General features: G+C 42.2%; 1 protein-coding gene across 1 annotated transcript; it reads left to right on the top strand.

Annotated features, from left to right (window-relative positions):
- Positions 1 to 2,144: 2,144 nt before the first annotated feature.
- tbxta (T-box transcription factor Ta) lies at positions 2,145 to 5,621 on the top strand (the record flags this gene model as incomplete). The annotated part of the gene is made up of 8 exons (XM_083982739.1): positions 2,145 to 2,329; positions 2,692 to 2,956; positions 3,246 to 3,380; positions 3,482 to 3,543; positions 3,641 to 3,702; positions 3,822 to 3,995; positions 4,453 to 4,576; positions 5,363 to 5,621. The coding sequence occupies 8 exons, from the start codon at positions 2,145 to 2,147 to the stop codon at positions 5,619 to 5,621; spliced, it is 1,266 nt and encodes a 421-aa protein (XP_083838865.1).
- Positions 5,622 to 15,422: the final 9,801 nt, after the last annotated feature.

Raw genomic sequence — 15,422 nt, 5'->3', positions numbered from 1 at the left:
CGGGAAAACACACACACACACACACACACACACACACACACACACACACACACACACACACACACACACACACACACACACACACACACACAGACAAGGAAGCTCAGATCTGAAAGACAAAACCTTTGGCACGTAAAACACTGAGTACTGTAAGAGGAGTGACGGCGGCTGCATATTAACGGTTATCATCACAGAGGCTGCAGTCCTGACAGGAAACATCCCAACATCACAGAGGCTCAAGACACACATACAGAATCATCTCATCAGTGTGAAGGAGAGAAAATTAATATAAAACTACAGTAGTTAGAAAAAAATAAAATAAAAATTCTATAAAATGTTACATTTGTATCGAGGTTTCTGTCTAAGAAAAGTTTGTTTTCCACCATTCAAGTTAAAAGACAGAAAATAGCTTTTTTTTCTTGGTTTCTCAGTATTATGGATTTATTCCTGCATAATTTATTTGCAAAATAAAAATTGTATGCAGCTGATAACTGTTAGATATCTGTGTTCATTAGATAGTGTAAGAAACAGAATTCCCCCCTGAACTGTAGTAATTATACAGCAGAAGAACAGTAGAAGTGAAGTGTGTCAAACTGTCTCTAAATGTGAGCCTGAAGAAGCCACAAGCCAAACGTGTTGCTCTGAAATCAACAAAAGATCCTCATTACCCAGTCTAGTGTGTGGTATGTTCCCACTATTTGTGTTTTTTTCGACCACACTACCGGCACCTCGACTGTCACTGTGCATGGGAATTTTTCTCTTTTTCTGTCTCTAAATGTGTTCAGTTACATTCCAACAGTGCAGGTCAGAGGTGGAGACGCTGCTCAGAGCCTTTAAAGACACAACATCACTGTGAAACACAAGATTCAAGCACTAAAGGACCTGTTAGACTGGACTCTACTGATCTGCTGTATCACTGTTTTATATCAGATTATCAGAGGATTATATGTCTGGAGCAAAGCAGAGCTAATTCATCTGCTTCATGAACCTTCTCAGGGTAAAAAAAACCTTATGGAGTGGAAGGATAAACCGTTACAGCAAAACACTTTCTTAGTTGTTTCCACTGGTGTAATTAAAAAAAAAAACGAATCTCTAATTGTGTTTGGATTTTACATTTTCAACTTTTTGCATCTATTGATATTTGTACATTTTAATGATTTGTGAAGCATATAATTGTGCCTATTCAAAATTTTGTTCTTTCTTATCAAGAAGGGATTGATAAGTATATAATGGTAACATGCAAATAAAATATGTAAAAATGTTGAGTTTCCTCCTTAACAGAGGAGCAGAGACGAAGCAGCAGGACGAGGATTCGGTGTCTCTGTGTTACTGTACTTGACACTGACTGGATTCTCCTCATCCAGCTACAAGTTGTTTCATATCAGCTGGAAGATGTAATATTATGGCCTGAGTGGGAGGCCTGCAGGCCCATTATGCAAATGTGGCCATGCCTTGTGGGGCTGTCCACACTTTGGCACAAGAGGAACACAGAGTCGGCCCTAATGGCCCATGCTCAGTAAACACTCTCCCTCTGCCATGTGGATTAGAGACAACAAAAGATTAGCACTATTTGCAAATATACAGCTGAGTTCAAAGGCTCTCTCTCTCCCCTCGCTTCCCTTCTTTTGTCTGAACACACAGCTTTGAGTGAGGAGGCATCTAATGCTATACACAGATTTCTTTCTTTTTTAGGTATAAATCCCAAACGTCACACTGGCAACAGGAGAGTGATTGGTTGAACATCTGGTAAAGCTGTAAAAATGTGGATTGTTTGAGTGGAGTTTGGTTCAGAAAAAAACAACACTTTTCATATTAAAAATAAGAAGTTGATTTAAAATGATAAAATCAGTTAGGTTGTGTAGAAAGGTGCAGTGTTGTGAGTGGGCGGCGTTGGGAGACGTTGAACCCGCTCAGAGAGGCGAGGTGAGCGCGCACAGGCCACGCCCCGCATCCCCATGAGGTCCCTGGGGGCCCTTAAATGATGAGGCCTCGAGGGCTTAGAGAACCAGTGTCACTCACCGGAGCTTCTTCTCTCCGTTAGCGGCTGTGTGTGCGTGCGTGTGTGTGTGTGTGTGTGTGTATAGTCACCAAACGTCTTTGGATTCAGGCTGAAACTGCTCTAACGAAGCGAACACTGTGGAAATATGACTTCATCCAACCCCGACCAGCGCCTGGAGCATCTCCTCAGCGCCGTGGAGAGCGAGTTCCAGAAGGGCAGCGAGAAGGGCGACGCGTCGGAGAGGGATATTAAACTGACGCTGGAGGACGCGGATTTATGGAACAAGTTCAAAGAGTTGACCAACGAGATGATTGTCACCAAAACGGGAAGGTAGGTTCCAGAGAGCAGCGGCCGGGCGGTACGCGCATTTTACGCACAGGTTCAAACTGAGAGGGGAAAGTTAGTTTGGAGAAAAAATGCTTGGTTTTAAAAGATGATAGAAAGAAGTTTTTTTTTCTTCTTTTTTAATTCAATATTATCCAGCCTCTCTCTCTCATCCATAATCTGTCAGAAGAGCAGCTCCTGAGGCCTAAAAGGCCTTGGGACGGTTTATAGTAATGGAGCCTTGTGTAATTTCAATGAGCTTGAACAAAACTATCAAAAAAAGAAAGAAAGAAAGAAAGAATGAAAAGAGAACAGAAAAATGCCTCCTGCACAAATCCTCACCAGCTTCTTCCTCTTCTTCTCTGCAGGAGGATGTTTCCGGTGCTGAGGGCCAGCGTCTCCGGCCTGGACCCAAACGCCATGTACTCGGTGCTGCTGGACTTCGTAGCCGCGGACAACAACCGCTGGAAATACGTGAACGGGGAGTGGGTCCCCGGTGGCAAACCGGAGCCCCAGAGCCCCAGCTGCGTCTACATCCACCCGGACTCCCCCAACTTCGGAGCGCACTGGATGAAGGCGCCGGTCTCCTTCAGCAAAGTCAAACTCTCCAACAAACTGAACGGAGGAGGACAGGTGAGCAGCTGGGCCATGGTTTATTCTAACAAGTTACTGAGCATCTGATAAATAAAATAAATGACTAGGAACATATTTTTTTCACTGGTTCCCATCTCCTTTTATTTATATTTGAGGATTCTTTTTAAATTCCCAGTGTTTTGAAACAAGATAAAATAATATGGATCTCTTCTATCATGAGAAAAACACACTCTATTGTGATTTTTGTCTGATTTAATGATACAGTATATTACTGCTGTATCCAGAGACAGTGATGAATAATAAACGTCTGTGTGTATTTTCTCTATAGATTATGCTGAATTCTCTGCACAAGTATGAGCCGAGGATTCACATCGTGAAGGTGGGAGGGATCCAGAAGATGATCAGCAGCCAGTCCTTCCCCGAAACACAGTTCATCGCCGTCACTGCTTACCAGAATGAAGAGGTCAGCTGTGCTTATCATATCCCACCAGCTCTGCTTTATCTTTAATCATTTTAAATATTGATTTTTATGGATTGAGATGCTGACAGCTGCTGTCCCCACAGATCACTGCTCTGAAGATAAAGCACAATCCCTTTGCCAAAGCCTTCCTGGATGCTAAAGAGAGGTACGTAGAAGACTACTCCTGCTCAAAGGATCAAGTCAGGATCAAAATAGTGATGTGAAAACAGTGCAGAGTCTAATGTGGTTGTTTGTGTTTACAGGAGCGACCATAAAGAAGTTCCAGATCACAGTGGAGACAGTCAACAGTCTGGCTACTCTCAGCGTGAGTTTCCTTTCTTTTTTCCCCCACTAAAACCTTCTACTGGAATAGTAAAAATGGGGGGTATTCCATAGCACCAGGAGCTGAGTGTGACCTGACTGTGTTCTGTTCCCTCCCTGCAGTTGGAGGTTGGTTCCTCCCGGGCCAGAGTCCCATCTGCCCCAGCAGCAGCCCCCCCCAGTTCAGCAGCCCGGCGGGCCATTCCTCCGGCTCGTACTGCGAGCGCTACTCCAGCCTGAGGAGCCACAGGACGGCCCCCTACCCCAGCCACTACCCCCACCGCTCCGCCAGCACCAGTAAGACCACGCTTGTATTTTGTATATACAGTACATATTTAAAGGTCCAGGGTGTAATATTTGTCAAAGTGTATTAGCAAAATCTGAATATAGGCCTACTACCAATGAATATAGTGTATATTCGCTATAAAATAAAATTAGTTTTGGTTTTCGTAGCTTTATAATTCTTCTTTTATACATATAGCGAGGGTCTTGCTTAGAGAGTGTCGCCATCTTGCGCCGCCATGAATGGAAAATCCAGCCAACCAGAGGGCACGTTTCAAGAGTTTCATGTTTATAAATAAACAGTAGAATTATTTAATGGATAAATAATAGAATCGGAATGCTAGATTTCACAGTTTGCCCCTCATTTTACACACTGGACCTTTAATGTTTCGTGTTAAGACGTTGGATGTAAAAGCAGCAGCGGTAACAGTCAGTAACCTGGTCAGTAACCTGGTCTGTGGCTCACTTTCAGATACCTACATGGACAACTCTTCAGGTTCTCTGCCTACACACGACAGCTGGTCTGCTCTTCAGATCCCCAACTCCACAGGCATGGGCACTCTGTCCCACAGCACCAACTCCACATCCAACTCCAGGTGAGCCTCACAACCACCGGTAGCTCCCAGCAGGGCCGTTGCTAGGAATTCTGGGCCCCCTGAAAGAAAACTAAAGCGGGCCCCTTTCCCCTGACTTTTCCACTTTTTTTCTTTGACTACATACCATTCACTGTACTAGCTGTAGGCTATATGTGACAAATAAAGTACCTTTACCTTTACCTTTGTTTTGATGCTAATGCAGCATTACTATGAGTATTAGTCAGGGTTTTATGCAGAATAATTCAGTCATACAAAGATTAGACTACTGTTTTTTTTTTTTTTTGGGGGGGGGGGGGGGGGGGGGGGGGGGCTACTTGTTGCTGGGCCCCTAGAATTATCATCACCTTTCTCCCCTATCCACAAGTTTCCGAACGTCATCTATGGTCAGCCGGTTTGGTGGAATTGTACGTTTACGTTTCCATGGTTTTCAGTCGTTGTCATAGTTGCGGTAAATACATGGATCTATTAACGCTGGCTTTTAACACGGATGTCAATTTGTGTGATATCCACTGTAAAAAGCTGGTTTGATGATCCATGCGTTTTACAGATTTTCATTGAAAAAAAAAAAATCCATGCATTTACCGCGACTACCGAAACCATGGAAACGTAAACATAAAATTCCACCGGAAGAGCAAAACCGGCAAAACAGGCTTACGTTTTTGATGTTCGGAAAAATGTGGATACAACAGCCCTGGTTCCCATAGCAACGCATGTTTAGAATTAGAAAGCTGGCTGCACTGAATTCCAGTTCACTAACCCTTCCCCTGTCCTCTCTGTCCTCCACAGTCAGTACCCCAGTCTCTGGTCGGTAGCCAGCACCACCCTCACCCCGTCCGGCTCGGCCTCGGGCTCCATCCCCGGAGGTCTGACCTCCCAGTTCCTGAGGGGCTCCTCCTACACGGGCCTGACCTCCTCGCTGCCCGTCTCCTCGCCCTCCTCCATGTACGACCCCGGCCTGGGCGAGGTGGGCGTCGGCGAGGCCCAGTTCGAGAGCTCTATCGCCCGGCTGACGGCGTCCTGGACGCCTGTGGCTCAGAGCTACTGAACGGGCCCAAGACCCAGATTCTAGCTCTTGCCGTTCAGGCCGTGGTCACCTCCGAAGGGTCTGAGGGTTTCAGGAAGCAGAAGCAAAAGACACACGGAGAAGTCCTGGGGAGGACGTGGTGGAAACGCTACAACACCTGCAAAGACACATCTCGGCTCCTGCTTTGTGAAAAAGCGATTCGATCGATTCTTCGTCCCACGGCCTCTAATTTAAACAAAAAGTGCAAAGTTAGGTCCTCTACTTGACTGATGTCGATGTGCAGAGACAGAACTTGAAAGACAATCATCTTCTTCCATGTTGGACAGTATCACAGTAGAGTAATAAGCCTTAGAATAGCTGTGTGGTCAGACCTCTTCCTTTGCTCTTAGTAAGTCCCAACATGCTTATCACACATTTATAACATGTTTATTACTCTTTTTTTTTTTTTACCTATAAAATTCCACACACCCGCCACAAACCAAATGACTTTTGTTTTTAGAACCATTAAAATATAAGATGATACATTTCTGCTAACATAAATGTGTATATGTGTGTATATAGAATAAATTAACGTCCAGTGTTTCCATATAAATGTGCCTTTTTTCCTCTGGTTGCAATACAAATGTTCTGAGATTGGACTGAGAGTCACAAGTGCCTTCTGTACCCTGGCAGTGCCCCCTCCCCCTCCCCCCTCTGCACAAACACATGTACATAAACTATGTATTTGTATTTTTGAACTCACTGTGAGTTTTATTTATGTCATTTAATAATAAATTAAATATGTTTGTTTTCTCAAACTTGGCTTCATTTTGAATGTTTTGTGGAACTCTGATGATTGAGCTCGAGGTGTGAAGAGCTTTCATTACAGCAGAAGCTGTCATATACACATTAAAGTCTTATCAGCTGCCAAAGGTCAAACAAGGGCCAAGTTCTTTCATTAATAAAGGGTCAAGCAAGAGGCGCCTGAAAAATTTCATGTCTCCTTTTGAAACCCGTGGCCGAGTCCTGAGGTGAAACTCTCACTTTGCCTCGGTGCATCAAACCTCGAGCGTTGGATCTCTTGGCTGCGGTTCTGTGAGCTTTCTTTAAATAACAGCGTGAACGTGGCTTCTTTGACGTGCGGCCGTAGCGACGAGGTGACGGAGAAGTGTCCACTTTGAGCTCCAGTCCCGGGTACTTTTCCATCGATGGCACCCTTTCGTTACAATCTGCGTTGTGGTGCGACATACGGCTAACACATTCAGATCTGCATGTGAGGACAGTCAGAGGTCCTGAACACAGACCCCAAATACTCACAACTCAGATTAAAGACATCAAAATAAATCAATAACATGCATGTGAGTTGGAGGCATTTCTAGCAGGAACATGGCCGACACAAACCTCATCTGATCTCAGCTCAGCACCAACAGAGAGGATGAGGAGGAGCTTCTACCGTCAGGCCTTCGTTTGCTCAACTCTGAGCAGTGACTCTTTAACTTCTGGCACTTCTGCACACTTTCACTTTATGTACATTTTATAGTATTTTAGTTTAATGCAGCACTATTATGTGCTATTTTCATATTTCATATCACATATTCTTATATCTTTTATTTTAAGTAGCCTATATTTTGGGGGGCTTTTTCCCCTTTAATGGACATGATAGTTGAGAGAGAGACAGGAAAAGGGAAGCAGGGAGAGGGGGGGTATTCTTATATCTGTTTCTTTTTATTTTATTATTTCTAGAAGGCAAGGCAAGGCAAGGCAATTTTATTTGTATAGCCCGTTTTTACAAGCAGTTTGTCTCAAAGGGCTTTACATGGCATCGCAACAACATCCTCTGTCCTTAGACCCTCACATCCACTGAGGAAAAACTCCATGAAAACCCTTTTAACAGGGAAAACCAGGAGAAAGCTCAGGTTGAGCAACAGAGGAGGGATCCCTCACCCAGGACGGACAGACGTGCAACAGATGTTGTTACAGACAAGAGAACAGGCACAATAACACATTTCACTGTGCCTATGAAGAATTGTGTATGAGACAAATTTTTTTTCTATCTTATTTTAATTTTAAGTACAGCGTGTTGTAATAATATAATAATATTGCTTATGGTTTATTATGGGTATAACCAACACAAATAAGTCTATTTACAGGAGATGTAGGAAAGATCTTTTTTCTTTTAATCCAAAAATATGTTTATTGAGTTTTATTCAAAACAGCAGCAACAAAGAGCTCAACACAAATCAACATTATAGACATGATATTACAATCAGTTTGAAATGTATAGTACAGAAATACAAGTAATGAAAACATATACAAAACCTTTGCCCTCCCCTCACTAAATAGAAATGAATGAAATAATAAAGAAATTATCTTTAAAAGAAAAAAGAAATCATGCAGAAAAACTTTCTTTTTAAATGTACTGAGCTGAGGCCTTGTATAGGCCCTTTGGGTCTCTTGTCTCGGCTTGCACCTATTATTTTTTTGTCAATGTATTTTAATGTGTCCTATTTTTATTATTCTGTATTGGTGCGAATAAACTAAACTAAACTAAACTAAACAATACATATCAACATAAAATTTATTGTACGTATATAAAATGAAAGTGATAACAAACTTATATTCTATTTAAAGCTGACAAAGCAGCTTTTACAGGATTGAGCTTGAATATAGTTCCAGTCTAAATGGACCTGAGCTGCTTCAGCTCCGGCTCAGACCTGAGGCCGGTGACTTGGCCGTATACGCTCATGATGTCAGTGGTGTGATGTGTGTGTGTTCGGCCCCTGGAGAAGTGATGGAGTGGTCCTCACCCAGGTGCAAATGAATACTGAAGGGTCACGGGGCCACGGGCAAATAGTAATGAAGCAACAATGTGACCTGCAGCTGGCGGGGGCCAAACGGAGCAAAGGTCCCCTCATGAAGCGCTGACATCTCCCAAATCCTCCACTTTACTGCTTTTCAGGAATTTATCTCTGTTACTGGAACAAAATACAGTCACAGTCTCTGTTCAAGTTGTACAGTCACATGAGGACTGGATGTTCACATCAGTGAAGAAACACTGAATGTGCCTTTAATCATTTAGGTTTTACATGCATGTGTGTCTCCTCCATCATATCAATTACACACAGTGAAGAAATCTGTAATATATATGTAATATTTGTAAAAACACACAGTCATATATCTGCAATATAAATATATTTAGGCTACATTCAAATATATATTTAATGGGCTTGACATGCTAATATTTGGAATTGTTTCCTTAAATTATATATATAATCTCTACAAATCGGTTTTGTTTCATGTGTTCACACTACATATTTTATGACCAGACATTAGTATTGTGTTCATATATTTATGAACAGGTGCTTAGAACAAATCTGTTTCCTGGTCTCCTCAGGCCTGTGGAGTGATTTAGCTTCTTTTTTATGTTGATGTATGTCTCTTGTGTTCTGTATATGTGAACAGACATTTTCTCTTGTGTCCAATACAAATTTCTCACAAGGGAGACAATGAAGTAACTAAAATTAAAACTAAAAACCTAGCTTGTTGTTTTGGTTCACTCTCACTGCTCCTCTTCTGTAACCATGGGCAACAGCAGGGACATAGGGCTATAATAGACTCAGGTAGCTACATGATCAGCACCATAAACAATTTAAATAAAGGACTATGTTACTTGAATTGGAAATGCCTGTCTGGTTAATATGTGTTTGCTTATGAAATATACTCAACATTAATGTAAAGACACACATACACACTCAGTGATCATAGTTATAGAGTGGTAGATGTATTTTCTTCCCCTGGTCACTAGTGGCAGAGGAACAAGTAGAGATCATAATGTTGCTGTATGTACAGTATTTTTGCTTTCTTTTTTATTAAAGGGATAGTTCACCAAAACATTTAATTCAGTCATTAGTGACTCACCCACATGCTGATGAATACTCCAGAGTAGTTTTTTATTCATCAGCATGAGGGTGAATTTCATTTTTTGGTGAACTATTCCTTTAATTGAATTGTATTGTATTTGAAAAACTTCCAAATGGCATCTAAACACACAGTTCAGACAGGAACTTTACTCCCAAAACATTTACTGGAGCTAATGTTTTAATCTGAGTGAGTAGTCCTACTACTTAGCATCCAGTCACAGTCCCATCACCTCAGCACTCCATGTAAATACATGTAATTAAATACATGTGTGTGTGTGATTCTGTAGCAGTTTGAAAAAATATGTGCGAACAGGTCATGTCTAGAGCATCATATCAGTCTTTTGTTTAAACATTTACATGTATAGCCTACACAGACAGCACTATTATCCAACATTTTTATGTTAAATATTTGTTAGTATCATATCAGTATCAGTAATTACATTACTTTGATATTAGCCTGTACATGTGTATGATATTGGGCTGTTGTTGTGCATTAGGAGGTCTACAGTCTCTACCAGATATGGTCATTGTGTTTGGTCTTCATTGTGTGTACTGTATATGTGTGTGTGTGTGTGTGTGTGTGTGTGTGTGTGTGTGTGTGTGTGTGTGTGTGTGTGTGTGTGTGTGTGTGTGTGTGTGTGTGTGTGTGTGTGTGTGTGTGTGTGTGTGTGTGTGTGTGAGAGAGAGAGATGACCTGTTTATGAGCAGTTGTCCAGACTTGCTGAGGAGGATGTTTGCTGATGGTCTTTGCTCAGTCTGGAGCCACCTCAGCCCACTCAGTTATGGCGTGTCTGTGTGTGTCCATGTGTGTGTGTGTATATGTGTATATTTGTGTGTTTGTGTGTGTGTTGATTTGAGGACCTTGTGCTGACTGAAGTCTTTGTCCTCCAAGATGGCTGATCCACTCTGCACACTCCAGCCTGCAGCCTGTGTTGGCCTTCACTAATTGACAATTGGAGTTTGACTTTGCACACCAGCCTCCTCCTCCTCCTCCTCCTCCTCCTCCTCCTCCAGCCCTGGAAGTGTGTGTACCAAATACGCTTTACAGAGTGTGCCCAGCACCCAGGTGTGGAGGATGGAGGACTCGGAGTAACAGATGCAGATGTTGGGTTGGGTCAACTTTGTCTAATTTGTGGTTGAGGGTCTTGGCAGGGGCGTTTCTAGACACTCTGGGGGCCCCGGGCAAGCGGTAACTTGGAGGGCCCCCAGCCTCAACCGGGACCACAAACATTAACTGTTAATGAATCCAAAAATCCCAAACTATTGATGATTCAATTCTGCATACTATGCCAATGCAGTGTCATATAAAACGTACCTTGGCTACGTTGGTCCAAAGTGTAAAAACATAGAGGGTTTACAATAACGGCTCTTAAATTGTATGACTGTTTTGTATTGTTTTGCGTCCAAGTCACGTGACTCTCAAGTTTCTGGCCGTGAGAACAAAAAACAAGCAAGCAAATATTTCAATAATTTTTTGTGGAAAAATCAATATTTTGAGGTAGTTTCTAAATAAAAATGCCTTTTGATTACATTGCTAGCAAGAAATATATGTTTTATTTTCATAATCGCTCAGTGAATGTACATAATCATTCGCTTGCTTGTTGTTTTTTCAGATCTAGCCAGAATAATTCAAAACGGCAATGTTTTCTGGTTACATTGTCAATGTCAGCCATCCCTGGGGGCCCCTTCCAGCTCAGGGCCCCTGGACTGCCTGGCCTGTTGCAACGCCTCTGGGTCTCGGTTAGATCTGGTTTAGTGACAGAAATAGAACTTATTGACGGACAGAAATGGATCTGAGGTCAGATTTATGACGAATCAAACCCAAATCTGTCAGATGAAGACAACAGCAGCCTCCCGTCCCCTCTCTGTCCTGGTGTCCCCTCACGTATCCCTCCTCCACTTCCAGGAATAAGGCGGCGCGCTGCCTCATGGAAGAGGAGAGGAGGGCGCTGCCTACACCACAATTATGATATTGAGTCACATTGTGCGAGGCCCTAACAGGCTGATTTATGAGGGGGGGGCCGCAGCCAAAAAACAAGCCAAGGAGTCTGGAACGGCGAGTCAGCGCGGTGGCGGGGAGGTGTGTTTGCAGACCCCCTCCCCCCCCCTCGCCCGCCCATACACCCCCACCCCACCCCGGCCCTCTGATGTCTGTGTGTCTTCGTTAATGAAGAAATTCTGGTACCTTGGTGAGACATTGCTCTCAGCTGAGCAGACTCTGCCTCCTCCGTGCCCTCTGCCTCTGTACAGCCACACAGCCGCCCCACCCCACCGCAAGCCCATCATGCCTCTGGCCCCACCGCCTTCTCCCTCGCTGAAGCAGCTAAAAGAACTCCTGGAAGTGTCATGCTCTCTGCCCCGCACACTGGTTTGGGGAGTTCTGGGTAACAAAGCAGAGCAATAGCTACTTGGTAAAAATTAGATTATTGAATTCACTACTAGTGTGGGTTGTCATTATTATTTGCTGCAGCTTTTAGCTAAATTCAACACATGATTTTAATCATTATAATTCTCAAAGGGATGTTTCAACATTTTTGGCAAATTCACCCATTGCCATAATCCCTACAGTTTTAAGAGTAGGTTCATTACCTTTAATTGTCGGTGGAAGATGTTTTTAGATCGGCGGGGCAGAGACGTGAGCTGCACGGTATTTCCACGTTTTCCCTCATCAAACTAAATACACAATCCAGCAACTCTAAAACACTCTGGTGGACAAGTTGTGACCTGCACATTCACCACGCTGTGAGATAATAACATTTATTAATTATGTAACATTACGACACATGAAGCAAATACTCAGAACTACTTGAAATCACTCCGCCCAACAGCTCTGCCTCGAAAACAACTCAGTCTCAAAACGTTCCATTATTATCTCATATCGTGGTGAATGTGCAGGTCACAACTTCTCCACAAGAGTGTTTTGGAGTTGTTGGATTGTGTATTTGATGAGTTTGATGGGAAAGCTGGAAATACCATATGCCTTCATAGCGTTAGCTGAGCAGCCCGTATCTCTGCCCCGCCGATCAAAAAACAGTTTACACTGACAATTAAAGGTAACGGACATTATGGCAATGGGCAAATTTGCCAAAATGTTGAAATATCCCTTTAACTATTTATAATTTTTACCCTATTTTTGCTATATTATTTCTGTCTTTTTCTAAATGTATTTTTATTGTCTATGATTTTAATTAATTTCTATGCCTCTGTAAAGCACTCGGTCTGGTGTATGAATTGTGCTATACAAATACATTTCCCTTAGCCAGAGGAAAATCCTGTCCTATCAGCTGACTGATTTTTGTTTTCAGTGAATCCTCTGACAAATATTGGATAGTGGAAAAGCTATTTCAACTCAACTGTCATTAACAAGCCCAGTAGAGTTTCAGTTCATTCATCTATAAACACATCAGAATCCTGCATGGAGCTAAAACTGAGACCAAAGCCCAGTCTACAAGACTCAACCCAGCAGAAGTGACTGGAGCTGTCAGAGGAATCCACTGAAATACAAACCTGAATCCACACAGATCAGATACAGACAGTCAGCATTAAACAACCACACTGCCGTGAAATAATAACTGAACCAGAGAGAGGGTATGGTAACTAGAGTTGAAAAAAAAGGCTAAAGCATGACCACAGATGAACATTCAAATCTGAGAGCACCTAAGATAATTGTTTTAACTGAGCCCAAGTAAAAAAACACAAGTGAACACCATGGTTTAAAGTCCATTTATATGAAAGTCCTGTGATCCTGTCCAACATGGGGACATGGACTTGGTCTTTGCAAAAAAACACACCATCGTCCCTATGAGACAGATGTGCCAAGAGTGTTTTTGAACTACATGAGCAATTTCACACATTAGGAGGACTTGCTAGCCAGCATCAGCTAATGTATGTTTCCTCCGGTCGCCACAGTGATGGTGACAGCCTCTCACCATCCTGACAGGCCAGTCCAGTTAGCTGTGGCCGGTCACACAAGCAGAGGAGACTTGTAAGCAAACTGGTCCTCGGCGCAGTAACATTTAGCAGAGGAGCATGATATCCAGTGTGGTCTGAGTGAGAAACCATGTTCTTCACTCAGTGGGAGTTGTATATGCTGATTATCCTCAGGGTCTCTGGACCACACGTCGGGCACAATATGAATGTCAAGCACTCTATGTAAATATTACTGGGACTGAATAATGATCACAGTGATGGTGTCTCTGGGCAGTCTGTGGAATATTACACTGCAAAAACTCAAAATCTTTTCAAGAATATTTGTCTTATCAAAACTAATGTGTTTCCACTTAAAATAAGACTCATCACCTAAAAATTAACTTGTTTCAAACTAATTTTCACTTGAAATAGGCTAAGTATAAAAAACTGCCAGTGAAAGCGAGTTTTTGTGCCTGTAATAAGAAAGGAATACTAGCTCCACTATCAGATTTTTCTACTTATTTCAAATGAAAATATGCTTGAAAGAAGTAAAAAGTGTCTAAAAACAAGCTACTTTTTATGTGATGAGTCTTATTTTAAATATAATGAGATTTGTTTAGGCAAGAAATAACATTTTGACTATATAAGACAAATTCTTGGTAAAATTTTGAGTTTTATCCTCATTCTGTTTTGTGTTTGTGTGTGTATTACAGTTTTTCTCAGTCGCTTTGGTGCATTTCTTACATCACTATTAAAATTTGCACAACAGTTAGTGCATTTCTCAAAAACAGTTAGTACAAACTGAAAAACCTAGTCGATAACCTGCAAAAGTGTATCACTTGCTCCACAAAAGCAAGTATGTGTCAACAAATGTCCTTTGTCATGTTTTCATTATGACAGTGTACTCTCTAAGTGTTTTCCAACGCAAAAAAGTCAGATCTTGGTGACACTATCCGAAAATTAGCCTGGTTTCTGTTCACTCTGAATTTTGTCTGGATTCTGGTTCCAGTTTAGAGAGCGGATCCAGAATTCACCAAATTAAAAGTGTTCACCAAAATAAAACTTTATATTGTTGTTGATGATGATGGAGCATGCTACATGGCGACATTGGCAAGCATCACGCAATTTATCTCTCTTCCTCCCCCACCGCCCCAAACTTTATCGAAAAGATGCATTTACAAACTACAGGTAGCCTACTACTACAGGATCAAGTGCCTATACAACTGAAATAGACAATAACTTGTAATACAATTAAATACAACAAAAGAAAAAGGTTAACTTAATGGCTTGGGATTTTCTTGTAAATTATATTCTTTAAATTAAAAGGTTTCACCACATTTTTATTAGCTTGGTGCTTTTATTTTGGCGCATCCATCGAATTCTGGATTCTGTCTGCCCTGGTTCCAGTTGCTTACCAAAACAGCCACTAAATGGCCCCAGACGACCTGAAAATGCTCAAGACAGCACTATACTACTTGTACAGCCATTTGAAAACTACAGTAAAGTTACACATTACTGTATTTGGTGGAGTAACACTGAATACATATGTTTCACATTTTTACTGCATGCTCTTTGCAATTCTAATTTGCTCACAGCGTTGTGCAAGGATTTCAATGTGATGGGAGTGCAGCTCTAAGAGCACCACAGCTGGTTTTAGTCGGTTGAGTCTACCTGCTGGGACCCTATAAGCTTTGAAGTGTCTGAACATACTGGTTATCACCTGAAGCAATGTGTGTAGTAGGAGTTACAGTAGCCTAGTTGACAAAAGTTGCTTGCTTAAATCCACGTTAAAGCAGCAGTAAGTGGTCCGGTCGTTTTCGCTAATGCTGCGTTCCAGGCAGGCTTTTGAAATCGTAAATTACAGCTTCAAGTCACAACTTACGACTTCGTAGCGTTCCAGGCATCCCACTCGTGTTTTTCCGACCTGTTTTACCGGTGAAAGTCACTATAACGGCCACTCGTAACTTCCGACCGGTGAACTCGTACCAGATCGAACTGGTACGACTTCACGGTC

Source organism: Trachurus trachurus (genome assembly GCF_905171665.1).
Source record: "Trachurus trachurus genome assembly, chromosome: 11".
Lineage (NCBI taxonomy): Eukaryota > Metazoa > Chordata > Actinopteri > Carangiformes > Carangidae > Trachurus > Trachurus trachurus.
Note: the sequence above shows the minus strand (reverse complement) of the source record. Positions and strands in the feature narration are given on the sequence as shown.